This window comes from Microtus pennsylvanicus, chromosome 2 (assembly GCF_037038515.1).
Source record: "Microtus pennsylvanicus isolate mMicPen1 chromosome 2, mMicPen1.hap1, whole genome shotgun sequence".
NCBI lineage: Eukaryota > Metazoa > Chordata > Mammalia > Rodentia > Cricetidae > Microtus > Microtus pennsylvanicus.
Window position 1 is genome coordinate 105777937 of NC_134580.1, and position 20175 is coordinate 105798111.

The window sequence follows — 20175 nt, forward strand, 5'->3', positions numbered from 1 at the left end:
TGGGGGTGGGCTTTGAGGTCTCCTAAGCTTACGCTTATGTCCAGTGTGACAACTGACTTCCTATTGTCTGTGGATCAAGATGTAGAACTCTCAGCTCCTTCTCCAGCAACATGTCTGCCTGCATGCCACCATGCTTCCCGCCATGATGATAACGGACTAACCTCTGAATTATAAACCAGCCCCAGTTAAATGTTTTCCTTTATAAGAGTTGCCATGGTCATGGTGTCTCTTCACAGCAATAAAAATCCCAACTAACACCAAGTATCAATCCAGGTCCAGTAAAAAGGAGCTGAGACAAGGTCCCCATTCTTCACAGTTTTCTACCGTAGAGTCTCAGATGTGTTAGCAAAAACACACACTTAGATAAAAGTGGCTCAATCTCCATACTGACGACACATTAAGGACCATGACTCAGAGGGGAAAGTGTGTCTTGTTAGGACACAGGGACATTCTCGCATCTCTCCTGCCTGCCTCATCTTGAAGGAAAGGAGGGTAATGCAGTTTGGGTTTAGATGTCATGCATGTATGTGGTGCATAGACGTACATGCACACACACACACACACACTCTACATCTTTTTTTTTTTTTTTAAAAAAAAAGACCTGTAAAGAAGAGGTGGCAGGACCTTTTGAGGGTGGGGTCCTCAGGGACACATTAGGCCCCTGGGGCTGTGCCTATGAAGTAGATAGAGGGACCCTTGCCCCTGCTCTGTTCCCAGCCATCCCGGGGACTTCTTCACCACATACTTGACCATGCTGTTCTTTGCTAACACAGGCACAGAGCTACAGGGCCAGTGACCATAGACTAAATCCCCTCTCCTTTAACTTGCTTGTGGCAGGATCCCGGGGTTAAGAAGCCCCTAGCAGAGGGTTACAAATAGGCTGTACCTCTTCTGGACATGGAGGGGTCCACTTCAACGCCTTTTTCGTAAGGAGTGCCACCATTCAAGAAGAGTTCATACGTTCTATAAAAGAACAGCATACGTGATGGTCCGTGTTGTAGGCATTTGTGAACCAGACTCAGCCAGGTATATGCTTCAGGACAAAGGTATTCTCGGGCACTTCACCCAACCACTGGTAAGTGCGAATCAAGGTGCTGATTCTCTCATGAGCAGCATCACAACAGACAGACGCCCCCACTTAGTACTAACTGCATGCAGAAAGGGTGATTTTCCACATGAAGAGCTCGATCCTAATGTCATTAAAATGATTTGTGTCGATAAGTAATGACTCTTATTTCTCAAATATATTGAGTCATTATATGCAGTGAAGTCATTATTAGCTTCTACTGCATTCTCCTCCTCTTCCCTCCATCTCTCCTGCTAGGTGAATGCTGTATCTCTGACTTGCTACCCTCTGGCTCCCATGTGCTTCTCTTTTATGGAAGGATAACTTATGTGTGCACAGAGAAGTTAAAAGTTATTAGCCATTCTGCTCTCTGGAGGGGTTTACCTGGATCCACCACACAGCCCTGAATGAACCAAAGTGGAGTCACAGTGTTCATATCAGTCTGTGATTTCCTCCACACAACATGTTCATATCAGTCTGTGATTTCCTCCACACAACATGCACTGGATGGGATTAAAAATAGCTGTGACTCCATTTCCGGACAGGTAGACATGTACGTGTCTCCTTATCTCCTCTACTAAGCACAATATAACCCTACGCTATATTGTAATATATTACAATTTATATATACTAAATATAACTCATTTTTAAAAAAGAAATTGTAAGACATCAGGGTTCCCATAACAATCCACTGGTAACAAATGCCCTCCCCTCCTGCAAGGGTAATATCAGATAACCAGTGGCCAGAGCTGAGAAGGCTGTGAGGGAAGTGTTGCATAGTCATCCTCACAGGAGGCTTTGAGATAGGAAATAATCTCTAGGTTAAAGATGGAGGAGACTGAGACCTCAGATGTTAAGGAACCTAAACAATCACCCAGGAAGAGCTGGATCCAAAGCTCTGGATCGTAGAACTTCCCACCCAGAATCCTAGTCTAGGTCTGTCCCTCTGTATTCCTCCTGCGAGGTAACTGTATATCCTTGACTTAGGTCATTAAAATTGTGATCATCTATTTTCTTGTTAGTTTCTGAGATGGGGAGGCCATCCCCTCACCCTTGTGTGTGGAACATAGGTATTGGCCCATCTGCTGTTACTCTTACGGCTTCAATTTGTTTACAGTTGCCGCCACTGTGATTTCAGCATCCTGCCTGTTGGGAAGGCAGAGGATTGAAGACTCAGCTGCCCGCTCTCTGAAGGACGCCAGGCTCTGTTTGCAGCGTGCTGAGTGCAGGGCTCTCATAAGGACTACAGACTGAGTGTTCTCAGCAGACAGCCCGTGCAATTATCCTTTAAAACACGGATCTCCAAGTCATTCCTTTCTTACTGGGTGAGAATATACACTCTTTCTCAATTTCTCAATATCCATTCTTTCTCAAACACCAAGATCGATGTGAAAAGCCCTCTTTCCAAAACTTGTTGAAATATTAACAGAATAAATTGGAGGAGGATAGTCCCTAGGAATTTTCTGCAAAGTTGCTCATTTGTGAGGGATAATAAGCCCACTTACTTTGCTGGAATAGGAACTCCGCTGGCATCGAAAAGCTTCAGAAATACCCAGCCGCAGCTTAGCTCTCCTCTCTCCCCAGTCGACTATGAAATAAAAGAGGCACAGAGAATGGTGTCTGAGATAACCACTCAGAAGCAGTCAGCACTCACTCTGAGGACTAAGCTGTCCATCAAGGAAAAGAAGCTGTAACATGCCAGGGCTCCATTTTACCTATAGGTCAGATGTTAAACGTGGTACTTCAAATGACATCCCTTAAACCTGACCCTGAGGTAACTGTTGCTATTGGGTCTCTAGTGCTAACATAATTTGGAGACAATGTCAAATTGCAGGATACTACATGACATTCTGAAGCTTTGCTTTACAGGGGGTATGGAATATAGGAATCAATAACTCAAAGATCCCCAGTGGAATATTCCTTTATACTGTATAAATATATATATCACTGTGATTGGTTTAATAAAGAAGCTGACTGGCCAATAGCTGAACAGAATAAGGTTAGGCAGGAGAGCCAAACTAAAGACACTGGGAAGAAGGACAGAGTCAGAGGAGTCACCAGTCAGAAAGAAGAAACAGGACATGTATGAAATGAGGCAGCAAGCCATGAGCCACATGGTAGCACTTAAATAAATATGGGTTAATTTAAGTTGTAATAGCTAATTAGTAATATGCCTGAACTACTAGCTGGGCATTTATAATTAATATTAAGGCTCTGAGTGGTTATTTGGGAAGTGGCTGATGAGACACAGAGAAACTCTGTCTACGATGATCCCCTTGCTAGGAAGCTCAACCCTCCTGCCAATTGCCAGGGACCACTGGGGCTCTTCTCATGTTCTATCCATCTGTCTTGAAGATGTACAGGACGATGTGGTAAGTTAACATGGTCTTCCTGTGACAGCTCTCTGTCTAGCTGCAAGGCTAAGTTTATATGCTACACCTCTCAAGCTATGACCAGAATATGAACGTGTGGAGTCACTAGTGAGGGTGGACACCGTGGGGTTTAGTATTCTCATGACAAACATTGAAACATGTTTCTCATGTTCCCTTGCCACTTTCTCAAGTCACTGAGCAAGAACTGTGACCTACAAAGTTAAGTGGACTTGGCTCCCAGAAGACAGAGGTGACTGAGTTCCCCACTACCCCCCCACCACACCAGAATATCCTCAGGAGTTTTTAATTACCTCTGGAAAGTTCCACACTTTATCAGTGTTTACTCTTTAAAGGCAACTGGGGTTCAGTGAGGCTATAAATGCCAACAAATACTCCTTTGCTTTAAACAGCACTTAGCAGTACCACATAAAAATAAGGAGCCAGGGCAGTGCGAAGGCCCAGTGAGCCAAGGGGTCTGTTGCCAAGCTTTAAACACCACTTAGCAATACCGCATAAAAATCAGGAACCAGGGTAGTGAGAAGGCTCAGTGAGCCAAGGGGTCTGTTGCCAAGCCTGACAACTGGAGTTCGATGCTCAAGATCACACGGTGAAAGAAGAGAGTTGACCCACAACTGTTCCCTGACCTCCATGGTGTACCCATGAATAAATGTAATACTTTTTAAAAACGACATTCATCATCACTCCGGTTCCTTCATAGTTCAATTTCTGAAGCACAGAAACCCTCCCCGAGATTAAAGTGTGAATGCCCCCCCCCCAGGCATGGTCCCAACTGGTGATGCTACTTGGGATTTGGACCATGCTAAGGGAAGTAGGGCCTTGAGATTTCTGGTCCAGTCCTACTTCCTGTTCATGGTCTGCCTCCCTCTGCTGCTGGCATGCCTTCCCTGCCACGATGGAGTGAGTCCCTAGAAGTGTAAGCCAGAATAAACCCTTCCCGTAAGTTGCTTTTGTCAGGGCATTTCACCATAGCAACAGAAGTGTGGCTAACCCGGCTTCTATTATTTTGCTTGTAAATCAGACACATTCCTAATTGTTCTCTTTTGATGCATCAGAACAGTTTGTCTTTCAAACTTGACATACATTGCGAATGTAAGAAATTCCAAGTTCAAATAATATCCCGAGGTCTGGAGTTGAAGAATTGGACCTGATGAAACAGTCCCCATCGAGCAAGCATGGCATGATGCCAGTGACCTAGAATGATAAGGAAACCAAAATTACTGCCGAAAGTGAAGAGCGGGCAGGGCTTTCCAGCCTCATCCATCTGCAAAGGGGCTCATGCCTTGGTGTTATAATAGAGGAAGATGGTGGAGGGGATGGGACAAGGAAATGGCTCCGTGAGTACAGGGCTTGCTGCCAGGCCTGAGGACTTGAGTTTGGTCTCTGGACCCACACGGTAGGAATACTGACTCCTAGAGGCTGCTCTCTGACCTTCGCTTGTATGTTGTGCCATATACATGCCCACATGGATGATGTGGGATTTCCCTCTATATGTTGTGATTGCCATTAATAAATAAAGAAATTGCTTTGGACCCATAGGAGGGCAGAACTTAGCTAGGCAGAAAATCTAAGCTGAATGCTGGAAGGAAGAAGGGCAGAGTCAGAGAGAGATGGAGCTACCGGAGACAGATGCCAGAACTTTAGCTGGTAAGCCACAGCCATGTGGCGATACACAGATTAATAGAAATGGGTTAAATTAATATGAAAGAGTTAGCTAATAAGAAGATAGAGCTAGTGGGCCAAGCAGTGATTTAATTGATACAGTTTCTGTGTGATTATTTCAGGGCTTAAGTAGCTGGGAACCAACAAGCAGCCCTCTTTCCTCCAACACACAGATGTGCTAAAACAGACAAATGTAAAACAAACAAACTTTATAGAAAGTAGATGGACCAGATTCACATGTCAATGACTGGAAGTAGGAACATTTAGCGTCTCTGTTGACAGGGAAATTACCTTAAACTTTCTTGATTTTTTTTGCTTAGAACAGGGAAAGAAGCAAACTACTGTAAGTCAGTCCCCAGTCCTGCATGCTTTACTTACACAACCACTGCTGTTGGCAAGCAAAGCTAAAGCCAAGACCAACACGTACTTGTCCTTATTCCTGCCTTACAGACATCCCGTTCCCTTTGTTCAACCCACTCCATCTCCCTGGACAACCATACCCCTTTCGCTGCCTAGGAAACCCTCCCCATTCCCCAAGGCTTAGTTTCCCTTGCTCAAAGTCTCCCTTGGGCCTGTGGGATGAACCCTCCCTTCCTCTCGCCACCGTGCTTCCAACACCCTCAGAGCCTCACAAGCACTGCACTCTGCCTGAATGGTCCACAGACCCCAACTCACAGGCAGCACCAAGGACAAATACCACAGTGCACGTGTGTCCGCGGCCAGTGCCCCTCGGTAGTGGATATGCAGCTATTCACAGGTGTTGGTGTGAGCTCCCACATGACTAGCGCAAGTGGCGTGCTCTGTTTCATTCCAGGAGCTCACTCATACTTATCCACGCTTCCTGGCAGCCTGTACTCACATTCTTGGAAGACAGAAAACCCTACCCTTACCACTGCGTGTGCACAGGGACAAACAGTGAAGGTCGGAGCCAAGAGACAAGACGTGCTCCCTAGAGGCAGGTGCGAGGGGAACCAAGGGCTTTGAGGAGTTGTACCACCGAGGAGGACACTTGCCACATCAAGAGAAGTGGCTGAGCCTCCAGCATAGCTTGTGCCCTCTTCCTGACCCTCTGTCTTGTGCTAAGTAAGACCTGACGCAGTAAGAGGAAGGGAAATGAAGGGCTTCCAGTGTACAGTGGAACAAAGGAGTGGGTTGTGGGAGGGGAGAGAATGCTCAACAATGAGTCCTTAGAGGTAGGAAGAAGTCAACCACAAACAGTACCGTAAAAAGAACAAGACAGCCTTGACTCACTAGCGTCTGTGTGGAACTGACTCTGGCTGAAGCCCTAACCTCACCCCAGCCCTGACAGGATCTGGGTGTGAGGCACTCGTCTCTGAGGTGCTTGCCTTTGATTTGTACCTGAGGGAAATACAGGTGCCATCAGCACAGTTGCTAGATCTCACTTCTGGAAAATACCCCAATCCTAATCTTAACTTCGTGCTTTCTGCTCCATCAGGGGACATTTCCTAATATTGAAATCCACTGAGAGAAGCGACTCACAGAAATCACAGCTCCAGTGACTGGGAGCTTGAGGGATTTTTGCCAAAATTGGCAAAGAAAAACAAAGACTACAAAGATTTCCATTTGACCCTACTCACTGCACGCTCCATGTCCCACACTTTGCAGGTAAAGAAACCCACTCAGCGATGACTTACCTGGGGAGAAAAGGTCCATGTTTTGGGCTTTTTAGGCTGCCAGACTGCTCGAACTGTATGGATGTTGCTCAGAACCTGAAACGAGATTTTCTCATTTAAAACCACACTGTAGGAGCCTTTGAGACTCCTGCACTTCTGAGTCCCAAGGCATCAACAACGCTGCACTGAACAGCATAGACGTGGTGCTCTCTCTGTCTCTCTTTCTCTTTCCCCCTCTCTCTGTGTGTATATAGGACAAAGAAAACAGAAGAACAAAAGATTAGAAGGAAGAGAAAACCGAGCATACAGCTGAGGGTGGGGACAGTGCAGAGCATGCGCTCAGCACGTGGGAGGCCCTGAGTTCCTTCTACCAAGAGAAAATCAGCAAAGATGAAGCGTCCAGCTGAAAGTCTGGGGCTCCTTTCCATCTCCCTGCTACCTAGGGTACCAGAGCCCTTTAGTGAACTGCTAAGAGACTTTGGCTGTGTCGGGGGAGAGGGGGACGTCTCCACAAGTGCCACGTTCTTGCTTGGTACCAACAGCAGCACCTCTTATTTGCAGCAGTCTTAGATTTCTCGTGGAAGAATAAACAGTGTGAGGACGTGTGCTCCTACTAGATACACCTATAACATGAAATCTGATACAAATCAGTTTTATGAGTTACAATCTATGATTTTGGTATAAGTTTTATTATTTTCATGTATTAATAAAAAAAATTAAACTTCAAACTGAAGCATGATGTTGTGGTGTACATTTGTAATCCCAGCAGAAGCAAGAGGATGAATTCCAGCCTAGCCTGGGCAGGACATTGTCTCAAACGAACAAACAAAGCTGGCCTCCTAGCTCTTGTGAAAGGCCAGACCGGGTGTATCTGGGAGACTGTCTCTAAAACAAACAAACAAACAAACAAACAAACAAACAAACAAACAGCACTTCATCTCCTTTTGGTCACCAGTGGTTACCAGTGACACCTACTGGCAGTGGTTCTATACAGAGGTGTGGAAGTGAGGATCACAATTAGACATTCCACGTTCAATGAAGGATGAATGCATCCATCATATGTGGAAGTCCAAGGCCTCCTGCCTGCTTAACACTCTGCCCTCCCGTCTAGCCCAGGACATTTGGTTGATTCTCGCCTCCTCCATCTCCCTCTGCAGCACCCTCCTAAGTTGCAACCATAATCCCTCAACATCATGCTCTCCTGTGCTGAGTGGAGTCCTAAGTGTTTCACTCGTATTAACTCACTTAGTCCTCACATCAACCCTGAGGACAGTGTGAGCAAGGCCACATCATTTGGTCAGGTCTCATGCCAGCAAACGGTGGAGCTGGTTAGTCCTAAGTGAGCTGGCTCTTTATTTTGTTCAGCTGACAATGACACTTGGCCTTCCTGACCACCAGATTTTGCAGGATTTCTCTACTTATCTTTCTGTTAGTGCTATGTAGAGCTGTTCCATTTCTCACTACTGCGGCAAAATAACCGACCACAGAAACTTAAGGAAGGTCGGTGTTGTTCCTTTGGTCCCTGCCCTGGCCACGCCCACTCCTTTTAACTCCTGACCCCGCCCTGACATCGCTCTCTTTCTGCTTTTCCTCTCACACGGGGCTTTTGTCTCTCTCTTCTCTCTCTCTCTCCCCCCCTTCTCTCTCTCTCTCTCTCTCTCTCTCTCTCTCTCTCTCTCTCTCTCTCTCTCTCTCTCTCTCCCCCTCTCTCTATCCCTCTCTCTCTCTCTCTTTCCCTTTATTTCTTTCTCTCCTTGTTAATAAATTCTTATATGGCTATTTCCTGTGTTTATATGTCTGACCCGCCGCCACCGCCGGACCCGCCGCGTGTATGCCCTCCCGCTGGTGGGAAGCTGCAGCCGTTTGCTCGGGTGCCGGACCCTGGAGCTGGCGCCCGGCACTGCTGTGACCCGCCGGAGTTTGCTGCGGGCGGGGGGACCCCCAGAGATTTATTATTTAACAACAATTTGGTGCCGTTTGACTCATCTCGACCGATTACCTGCGCCCAACTTCACCTGTTTGCCACGGCCTCATCCTCATCCGTGAGTTAACCTGAGTTGGCTTCCCTTCCCCCGGGGCGCTCAGAGACTGTCCGGCTGGCTTTCTCTGCTGTGTCCCGGACTGGGTCGCCAACCTCCTTTCCCACCCCCCCCTTGCTTCTTGCCCTTGGCCTAGGCCTGCGTCACCCGCAACCGGAAGTTCGGTGTTTCCGGCCTTCTTCTCCTTTTTTTTCTAAACTTTCCTGTCTCCGGCCCGCTACGGTGCGGTGCCTCCGGGCAGTACGCCCTAAAGAGCTTAATTGTCTCCTCCCAACCGGGGCTTCTTCTCCCCCGTATGGTTGTTGGGTTCAGGCCAATTAAGCCTTAGCACGCCCCAAGAACCCTGGGGACGCCTAAGTTCTTGGCCTTGCCGTGTTCGCGGTACTTTTCGGGTACCTTCTTGCGGGTGAGCTGTGCCTCACCTATGGGCTCTAACCTCAAACTCCATACCCCCCCCACCGCTCCTGGAGGGGCCACTCGCTCTCGCTCCGCCCAGTCGAGCGATAGCGATTGGCTCACCCAGACCTATCAGTCCGGCCTCATGCTTTAATGCCTTACACTTACACAGCCGTTTTTTTCGGTTCCAGCTTTTTGCCCCTCCCCTCTGCGGCTTTTTGTTACGGCATGGCGGTTCACCAACAGAGCAGACAACACGTGGCAGTCGCCATCTTGGCTAAAGGCCAGATGGGTCAGGTGACTTTTTCCGCCCTCTTGGCTGAGGGCCAGACCACGTGACCACACTATCCCGGTTTTAGTCCCAGTCTTACCCTGTCTTCTCACCCGGTTTTCACTAAAATCCTCCTGTTAACTCTGTTACATGTGTTTTGAGCAATGGCATGTCTCTGATAGGGCCCATCAGAGTTGTCCACTTGCCCAATTCCTGTACACTCTTTCTATACATAATAATACATATATTTTAAACTGCTATGTACCTTTAAGTCTCTTAAGCTGTTCTCTACCATTGTCAATTCTGCCACTAATTACAAGCAGTTTTTCCCTCTATCTGCCTTTTTACAAATGTAAATCTTACCTGTTGAGAGCCAGTGCGGTCAAGCTCAGACCCAACTTTCCAAACGAATTCTATACTATAGTTATACCTGATAAACAGCCCTCAACTGCTCAGAGATCTGGGGAATGTGATATTTAAGTATTTAATTTTTAAAAACTTTTCACAACAATAAAAAAGAGACAGGTTGGCTCCTAGCAGCAGCTCTCTGCTCCCTCCAAAGAAGACAAAAGACAGACATGCGCAGAACAACGTCCTTCAACTGCAGAGCGCTGACCATTGGGCAAACCTGCCTTTCATCTGAAGTAAAGACCTCTAGACGTGGACGGAATCACTGGAATCGACAGCCTAGCTGCTCAGGTCAAGGTAGGCTTGTCTTCCTACGGACTTCTTAGCCCACAGGATATTCTGGAGCCTGGCAGGCCCTGCGCTAAACAACAAAGTTCAAGTGCAACCTTCAGCGACCATGGAGGACCCAAAAAGAGTAGCTCTGGGTGCCAACCAAGTAAGTTCTCTGTTATTTTCTAATCAGTAACTCAAGTAATCTTATCCTTCTCAAAGATCTCTGACAGTTTGACAGCTGAGAGGTTTTGCAAAGTGACCTCACCAAACAAATTTCAAACCAAATTTATCTCTTATGCTACAGTCATTATGTGTCTAAAACTTCTGTTTTCACAAATCCAAGGAGTTCTCGTGAGTTCCAGGGAGCCGAATTAAAGAATCCATCTTAAACAGGTCAGATACCCCCTCAATCCCCTGGTCCTAAAAATTTTTTTCCCCTTAATTTAACTTTGTTCTGCCAATACCTTAAACAGGATAAGAGATACCAGTTCCATGCCACAGACATCGGTCAAGGGCGAAGAGACCAGCTATGCCAGGATGTTCCCAGCACCCAGCCTTCTCTCGCGCCCCCCCAAAGACGACGCCCACAATCAGCCGGAAGCAGTCTTGAGAATTCGCCGCCCCAATTCCTTCAAACTGGAGTGTCTAATTTGCTTTTTATTAAAAGCAAGATGTGGGAATGTTGTTCCTTTGGTCCCTGCCCTGGCCACGCCCACTCCTTTTAACTCCTGACCCCGCCCTGACATCGCTCTCTTTCTGCTTTTCCTCTCACACGGGGCTTTTGTCTCTCTCTTCTCTCTCTCTCTCCCCCCCTTCTCTCTCTCTCTCTCTCTCTCTCTCTCTCTCTCTCTCTCTCTCTCTCCCCTCTCTCTATCCCTCTCTCTCTCTCTCTCTTTCCCTTTATTTCTTTCTCTCCTTGTTAATAAATTCTTATATGGCTATTTCCTGTGTTTATATGTCTGACCCGCCGCCACCGCCGGGACCCGCCGCGTGTATGCCCTCCCGCTGGTGGGAAGCTGCAGCCGTTTGCTCGGGTGCCGGACCCTGGAGCTGGCGCCCGGCACTGCTGTGACCCGCCGGAGTTTGCTGCGGGCGGGGGGACCCCCAGAGATTTATTATTTAACAACAATTTGGTGCCGTTTGACTCATCTCGACCGATTACCTGCGCCCAACTTCACCTGTTTGCCACGGCCTCATCCTCATCCGTGAGTTAACCTGAGTTGGCTTCCCTTCCCCCGGGGCGCTCAGAGACTGTCCGGCTGGCTTTCTCTGCTGTGTCCCGGACTGGGTCGCCAACCTCCTTTCCCACCCCCCCCTTGCTTCTTGCCCTTGGCCTAGGCCTGCGTCACCCGCAACCGGAAGTTCGGTGTTTCCGGCCTTCTTCTCCTTTTTTTTCTAAACTTTCCTGTCTCCGGCCCGCTACGGTGCGGTGCCTCCGGGCAGTACGCCCTAAAGAGCTTAATTGTCTCCTCCCAACCGGGGCTTCTTCTCCCCCGTATGGTTGTTGGGTTCAGGCCAATTAAGCCTTAGCACGCCCCAAGAACCCTGGGGACGCCTAAGTTCTTGGCCTTGCCGTGTTCGCGGTACTTTTCGGGTACCTTCTTGCGGGTGAGCTGTGCCTCACCTATGGGCTCTAACCTCAAACTCCATACCCCCCCCACCGCTCCTGGAGGGGCCACTCGCTCTCGCTCCGCCCAGTCGAGCGATAGCGATTGGCTCACCCAGACCTATCAGTCCGGCCTCATGCTTTAATGCCTTACACTTACACAGCCGTTTTTTTCGGTTCCAGCTTTTTGCCCCTCCCCTCTGCGGCTTTTTGTTACGGCATGGCGGTTCACCAACAGAGCAGACAACACGTGGCAGTCGCCATCTTGGCTAAAGGCCAGATGGGTCAGGTGACTTTTTCCGCCCTCTTGGCTGAGGGCCAGACCACGTGACCACACTATCCCGGTTTTAGTCCCAGTCTTACCCTGTCTTCTCACCCGGTTTTCACTAAAATCCTCCTGTTAACTCTGTTACATGTGTTTTGAGCAATGGCATGTCTCTGATAGGGCCCATCAGAGTTGTCCACTTGCCCAATTCCTGTACACTCTTTCTATACATAATAATACATATATTTTAAACTGCTATGTACCTTTAAGTCTCTTAAGCTGTTCTCTACCATTGTCAATTCTGCCACTAATTACAAGCAGTTTTTCCCTCTATCTGCCTTTTTACAAATGTAAATCTTACCTGTTGAGAGCCAGTGCGGTCAAGCTCAGACCCAACTTTCCAAACGAATTCTATACTATAGTTATACCTGATAAACAGCCCTCAACTGCTCAGAGATCTGGGGAATGTGATATTTAAGTATTTAATTTTTAAAAACTTTTCACAACAATAAAAAAGAGACAGGTTGGCTCCTAGCAGCAGCTCTCTGCTCCCTCCAAAGAAGACAAAAGACAGACATGCGCAGAACAACGTCCTTCAACTGCAGAGCGCTGACCATTGGGCAAACCTGCCTTTCATCTGAAGTAAAGACCTCTAGACGTGGACGGAATCACTGGAATCGACAGCCTAGCTGCTCAGGTCAAGGTAGGCTTGTCTTCCTACGGACTTCTTAGCCCACAGGATATTCTGGAGCCTGGCAGGCCCTGCGCTAAACAACAAAGTTCAAGTGCAACCTTCAGCGACCATGGAGGACCCAAAAAGAGTAGCTCTGGGTGCCAACCAAGTAAGTTCTCTGTTATTTTCTAATCAGTAACTCAAGTAATCTTATCCTTCTCAAAGATCTCTGACAGTTTGACAGCTGAGAGGTTTTGCAAAGTGACCTCACCAAACAAATTTCAAACCAAATTTATCTCTTATGCTACAGTCATTATGTGTCTAAAACTTCTGTTTTCACAAATCCAAGGAGTTCTCGTGAGTTCCAGGGAGCCGAATTAAAGAATCCATCTTAAACAGGTCAGATACCCCCTCAATCCCCTGGTCCTAAAAATTTTTTTCCCCTTAATTTAACTTTGTTCTGCCAATACCTTAAACAGGATAAGAGATACCAGTTCCATGCCACAGACATCGGTCAAGGGCGAAGAGACCAGCTATGCCAGGATGTTCCCAGCACCCAGCCTTCTCTCGCGCCCCCCCAAAGACGACGCCCACAATCAGCCGGAAGCAGTCTTGAGAATTCGCCGCCCCAATTCCTTCAAACTGGAGTGTCTAATTTGCTTTTTATTAAAAGCAAGATGTGGGAATGTTGTTCCTTTGGTCCCTGCCCTGGCCACGCCCACTCCTTTTAACTCCTGACCCCGCCCTGACATCGCTCTCTTTCTGCTTTTCCTCTCACACGGGGCTTTTGTCTCTCTCTTCTCTCTCTCTCTCCCCCCCTTCTCTCTCTCTCTCTCTCTCTCTCTCTCTCTCTCTCTCTCTCTCTCCCCCTCTCTCTATCCCTCTCTCTCTCTCTCTCTTTCCCTTTATTTCTTTCTCTCCTTGTTAATAAATTCTTATATGGCTATTTCCTGTGTTTATATGTCTGACCCGCCGCCACCGCCGGGACCCGCCGCGTGTATGCCCTCCCGCTGGTGGGAAGCTGCAGCCGTTTGCTCGGGTGCCGGACCCTGGAGCTGGCGCCCGGCACTGCTGTGACCCGCCGGAGTTTGCTGCGGGCGGGGGGACCCCCAGAGATTTATTATTTAACAACAGTCGGGTTCACTGGCTCATTGCTTAAGAGTATGGTGGTAAGAAAGTGTCTCTAGATGTGGCCACAAGATCTTGAGGCAGTTGGTCACACTGTAACCTCAACCAGGGAACAGAGAGAGTCCAATGCTGCTGCTCAGCTCACATTCCCTTCCCCTTTCATTCTGATTAGACAGAAAAGGGGAAATGCTGTGGGATGTCTCTCTGTATGCTGTGAATATGTGTTGTTCTCACTGGTTGATAAATAAAGCTGCTTTGGCCTATGGCACGGCAGAATAGAGCCAGGCAGGAAATCCAAACAGAGATACAAGAGAAGGGAGGAGTTGGAGCAAGGCACCATCCAGTTGCCCAAGGAACAACGTGCCAGCAGATTGGTAATGCCACAGCCACATGGCAATAATTAGATTAATAGATATGGGTTAATTTAAATGAAAAAGCTAGCAAGTAATATATAATTAATATCAAGCCTCTGAGTGTTATTTGGGAACTGGTGGGTGGGAGAGAAACATCTGGATACAGCCTGTGACCTAAGTCTATGAAATGTGCCGTGCCTATTCTGCATGGGTCTTCCTCTCTGGCTTAACTCAGTCTTCCACTCCTAGGTTTTTAAGTTAAGTTGGTAGCTTAGACAACTTACTTTGAGTCTTTATTCTTCCCAGAATTTGCAGTTAAAGCTATAAATTTCTATCTAGGCACTAAGAATTTTCTCATAAAAGATATGTTTGTTTTAAAATAATTATTTAGACTTTTTTTGGTACTGGGTGAAAATCAGTCTCTAGAATCAGGGAGGAATAGAATGGAAAACTTTGTGTAGACATGGCAATGTTCTGTTTTCTTACTTAAGGTGTTGGTTACACCAGCGTATATATAATACTATATACTTTAAAACTATAGTTAAGACCTGGGCTGAGTATAACAGTAGGAGATGAGCATTAGTACCTTAGATACATTCGCTCAGATAACATTGCCAGTGATATACCAATATCACCCCCAACAACTCAATGAATCAGGAGTTAAACCTACGTAATCAGAACCAGTATGGGTGTAAGAAGCCTTAATGTGTATATACTGTGTATGTATATATATAAAATACATGGTGCTAATAAAATCCTTTTCCCTTATCCTGGAGTGACTTCACTTAGCTTCCAGTGGACTTGGTTCTTACCTTACTACCATCGAACAGACAGAGACGCACATGTCTACTGAGAACCTGTATGCTTGTTCCTGGGAGAGGAATCATTTTACAGCTCCAGAGGGTCAGAATCAAAGACACACGACTTAGTCTTGACATAATCTGAAAGGAAAATTAAGCACAAAATTTATTACTATTATTTGTTATTTATAATAAAATCAATTAATTTTACATAACATCTTTTTTGTTTTGTTTTTTAAGATGGTTTCTCTGTATAACAGTCCTGGCTGTCCTAGAACTTGCTTTGAAGATCAGGCTGGCTTCAAATTCACTGAAATCCGCCTGCTTCTGCCTCCCAAGTGCTGGAATTAAAAGAGTGCATCACCACCCCAGCTACAAAACATCTTTTATAAATACACCTTAAAAAAATAAATACAAAGCTAGGAACAGCAATTCACTCTGGAAATCTCAGAACTTAGGAAGTGAAGGAGAAAGACTGAGAGTTCAAGGCTAGCCTGGGCTACATGAGACCCTGTTTTAAAAACAAGCAAGCAAAGGAAGAAAAAGAAAATACATATAGAGTTTTTAAAAAAACAAGAATTTTACACAAACATATACACAGTTTTCAGTGAAGTACACTTAATATAAAAGACAGTCATTTGAGGTAAATTTTCATATAGCTATATTTGAAAGCTGCATTTTTTTTCCATAATTACTTACAAACTGCAATAAAAAGGACATGCAGGAAGGACTCACAGGTAAAATAAATGATTCGACTATGGAATCAGTGTTCTAGTCTCCAGTCATTTCTATAACGTGTGTGAGCTATGCTGTGGTAGCTGTCTCACTCTTCTGAGGCATCTACTTCAGCTCCTGTCTCCAGGTTCCTGCCTCGAGTTCCTGCCCTGCCTTCCCTCAGTGCTGGAGGTGACCTGAGAGTTCTAAGAAGAAATAAACCCTTTACTCCCCAAGTTGCTTCTATTCATGGTGTTTTATCACAGCAATAGAAACCCTACTTAGGACAACCCCTTTCTGAGGCTTGTTGGAGTGGTTGCCTATAAGTTGTAGGTTAGCGGTTGTGGGACAATTCCCAGTGCAGCTTTCTTAAGTGAGCAGCCATGCTGGGGTGGGGCTTCTCAGTGATACAACTACACAAGGCACCATGCTTCTTCTTGAAGTGGCCCCATCGACTGGCTGGTTCACACTAGACTCCACAGAATTATTTCTTTGGCCTGTCATGGCCATCTTTATCTGGAGTGAGCAGAAATATCTCCCCAGTAACATCACACAACAGAGGTACTTCACCAAACTTTAAAACTAACGTTTATTGAGTTCCTATATGCCCAACATCGTTCTTTATCATTTAATCCCCACAATAACTCTGCTGAAAGAATTATTGCTATTATTATTAATCACTCCCTTTTTACATATGAAAAAAATCGAGGTAAAGAATAATTAAGATAGAGGGCTGGACAGGGCTGGAGAGACGGTTCAGTGGTTAAGAGCACCAGCTGATCTTCCAGATATCTGGGATTAGATTACCAGCACCCACAAGGTGGCTCAGAACCATCTATAACTCCAGTTCTAGGGGTCTCAACTTTTTCTTCTTCTTCTTCGGGCTTCTGCAGGTATCAGGCACACATGTGGTACACAGACATACATGCAGCTAAAACACCCAAGTACATACAAATTATATAAAATTTATTTCTTCAGGAAAAAAAATGACAGAAAAGCCAGAGCTACATGGTGAGATCTTGTCTCAAAAAAAAAATTAAAGAATGATAAAGATATAAACTTAGATCTACCATAAGACCCAGCTATACCAATCTTGGGCCTATACCACTCTTGGGCATATACTCCAAAGAATGCTTAACCATCGTACCATAAGGACACTTGCTCTACTATGTTCATAGCGGCTTTATTTGTACTAGGTAGAAACTGGAAACGACCTAGATGTCTGACCCTCAACCAAGGAATATATAAAGAAAATGTGGTACATTTGCACAATGGAGTATTACTCAGCTGATAAAATAAAGGACACCAGAAAATTTGAAGGCAAAAGGATAGAACTAGAGAAAAAATCATCCTGAGCAAGGTAACCCAAATCTGGGAAAGGCAAACATGATACGTACTCACTCACAAGTCGATATTATCTGTAAAATAAAGGATAACTATACTACAATCCGCAGACATAGACAGGCTAGGTATCAACGGGGGTTAAAGGGGACACCTAGAGCTCCCTGGGCAGGGGAAAACAAGAGATCTGTCAGTGGACTGAGGGTGGGTGCGGATGGGAACATGAGCAGTCAGGCTGGGGGAGTACCGAAGAAGAAAGTGCTGAGGGGACTTCTGGGGGTCATTTCAGGGTCCAGTGGAAGTGTAGGATAGGAGACTCTCTCAGGAGTCTACGGGAGGACCCCAGCTTAGACTCCTAGCAGTAACGAATAAGCAGCCTGAACTGTCCGCCTCCTGTGACCAGACTGCTGCCTGGTCCACTTGTTATCAGTGAGGATGGAAAACAGACACAGACTCACAGCCAAACATTAGGGGAATTCGGGGAACCGAGAAGAGGGGAGAGGAAGGATTGTAGGAGCGAGAGGGGTCAAGGACACCAGAAGAAAACTCACACAATCAACTAACCTGGGCTCCTAGGGGCTCCCAGAGTTTCAACCAACAGCCAGTGAGTCTGCATGGGACTGATACAGACATTCTGCTTATATGTTACAGTTCTGTAGTTTGGTCCTCTTGTGGGACTCCTAACACTAAGATCAGGGGCTGTCTCTGACTCTTTTACTGGCTTTTGAGATCCTACTTCTCATACTGTGTCACCTTGTCCATGCGAGGGTTTTAGTCCTACTGCACCTTGATATGTAATTTTTTCTTGATACTCATGGGGGACCTGCCCTTTCCTAAACAGAAATGGAGGAGTGGATTGAGGGGGGGTGGGAACAGAGGGGAGGGGTAGGGGATAGGGCCTGAAAGGAGAGGAAAGAGGAGAGAGGAGAAACTGAGGCAGGAATGTAAAATAAATAAATGTACTAAAAATATAAACTTAGAATTATTTCTTTTGTAATGAGAGAACAACAATAGAAGAGAAAGGAAGATAAAGTTGAGATACAAAGTTCAAATTATAAAGTATCTTTCAGAAATACACAGTGTATTCTCTGCAAAGCATTTGTCAATTTCCATTTTACATGCTATATACACACTTGTCACAGGGCAGACACTGGGCGCTCTCATTTGACCAACGGCAAGCACACCTACCGTGCCTGCCTTAGCATCCCACAGGAGATCTCTGAAGGCCAGCTGCGATGTCGTGAGCTCCGGCTGTAAGAAGTAGCTTGCTTGAAACCGGTTCCCTGCAAAAAGAACACCCCCTTTATTTTCTTACAAAAGAGAAATCAAAGTCAAAACCCTAAATCCATACTTTACACAACAAACCTAGCAAAAAAAATTTCTGAAAAGCCATGTACTCACTAAGAATTCAATTTCCAAGGCAGATGGACCAATATATGCTTCTATATTAAAATAGAACACAGAAATTAAGATAGAAATATATAAAGGTCACCTCAAGGTGATCTAAGAGAGTTCTAGATGCTTAGACAAAAAGCTGCCTTATGATAATAAGGATTCATTCAAATACTTGTGTAAAATTTAAGAAATCTGCAATCACGTTTTAGAGATAAGGAAAACAATACATAATTAATTTTATTTTTAATTAATTTTTTGAGACAATGTCTCCTATAAATACCTAGCTGGTCTCTCTATGTAGCCAAGGATGATTTTGAGCTTCCAGGTCTCTTACTTCTGCCTCCCACATGCTGGGATCACAGGCCTACAACTGAACTTCTTATTGTAGAAATCACTACTCACTCAAGAAAAATTTCTGGAGCCAAGTCAAAATCAGAATAGTGAACCTGGGAGATGCATCCTGCCCTCGTTAGCTTACAGCTGAGGGACTGACACATGAAGCCAACACATGAATTTTCAGGGTGCTCAAATGTAGCAGAATATTTGTTTACACTGTGAAGAGTGGTTTAATAAAGAGTTGAACGGCCAATAGCCAGGCAGGAAGAGGTTAGGCCGGACTTCCAAAGACAGAAAGGACTCCGGGAAGAAGAAAGAAGGAGTCACCAGCCAGACAGAGAGGAAACACCAGCAAGATGGAAGAGAGGATACACCATGTGACAGAACGTAGGTTAACATAAATTGGTTAATTTAAGTTGTAAGAGCTAGTTGAGACAAGCCTAAGCTAAAGGGCAAACTTTCATGATTAACAAGACTCCTCCATTTGGGGCTGGCAACCAAAAAGAAAGTCTGTCTCCACTCAGGTAGTTTCAAGGGTGTGGGGAAACCAACATAACCATGGCAGGAATCCCGGGGAAGGATGGAAAGACACGGGAAAGAGCCACTTTATCAGAGGGAACCTCAAGAAGTCACTCCAAGGACAACTGAGCAGCTCAGGTACACACAGAAGACACCTGTCACCATGGTTCTTCTTTACAACAGCTCATAGACAGATGTTCTTAAGACACCTGTCACCATGGGTCTTCTTTACAACAGCTTATAGACAGATGTTTTTAAGACACCTGTCACCATGGGTCTTCTTTACAACATGTCATAGACAGATGTTCTTAAGACACCTGTCACCATGGGTCTTCTTTACAACAGCTTATAGACAGATGTTTTTAAGACACCTGTCACCATGGGTCTTCTTTACAATATGTCATAGACAGATGTTCTTAAGCACTGGGAAAGCCCAAAATGAACAAGGGAACAAACAACAGGTAGAGAGAATACTTTGGAAAAGTCTTGCTATAGAGCAGGGCTTAATGGGATGGGGCTTGGGGGTTGGTCCTTAAAGGCAGCAGGATTAGATGTCCTGCTAATACTGATTAGGCACATACTAATGGGGGAAAGGCTGGAGAGGGTTGGCTAAAGATAGAGGTAAGGACAGCTGTCTTAGGGGTTCTATTGTTATGGAGAGACTCCATAACTACAACAACTCTTTTTTTTTAATATTTATTTATTTATTATGTATACAATATTCTGTCTGTATGCCTGAAGGCCAGAAGAGGGCGCCAGACCTCTTTACAGATGGTTGTGAGCCACCATGTGGTTGCTGGGAATTGAACTCAGGACCTTTGGAAGAGCAGGCAATGCTCTTAACCACTGAGCCATCTCTCCAGCCCCCTACAACAACTCTTATAATGGAAAAATATTTAATTGGAG

At 45.8% G+C, this 20175-nt stretch overlaps 1 protein-coding gene across 2 annotated transcripts in view; it reads right to left on the reverse strand.

Annotated features, from left to right (window-relative positions):
- Nphp1 (nephrocystin 1) overlaps nucleotides 1-20175 on the reverse strand; it is a 61213-nt gene that overhangs the window by 12908 nt on the left and 28130 nt on the right. For both annotated transcript variants that reach the window (XM_075962100.1, XM_075962099.1), the window contains exons 10-15: nucleotides 18208-18302; nucleotides 14977-15105; nucleotides 6774-6848; nucleotides 4540-4650; nucleotides 2572-2654; nucleotides 887-963 (exon numbers count right to left, since the gene is read on the reverse strand). In XM_075962100.1, coding sequence (XP_075818215.1) covers nucleotides 887-963; nucleotides 2572-2654; nucleotides 4540-4650; nucleotides 6774-6848; nucleotides 14977-15105; nucleotides 18208-18302 — 570 coding nt within the window. The remainder of the gene's footprint in view (nucleotides 1-886; nucleotides 964-2571; nucleotides 2655-4539; nucleotides 4651-6773; nucleotides 6849-14976; nucleotides 15106-18207; nucleotides 18303-20175) is intronic.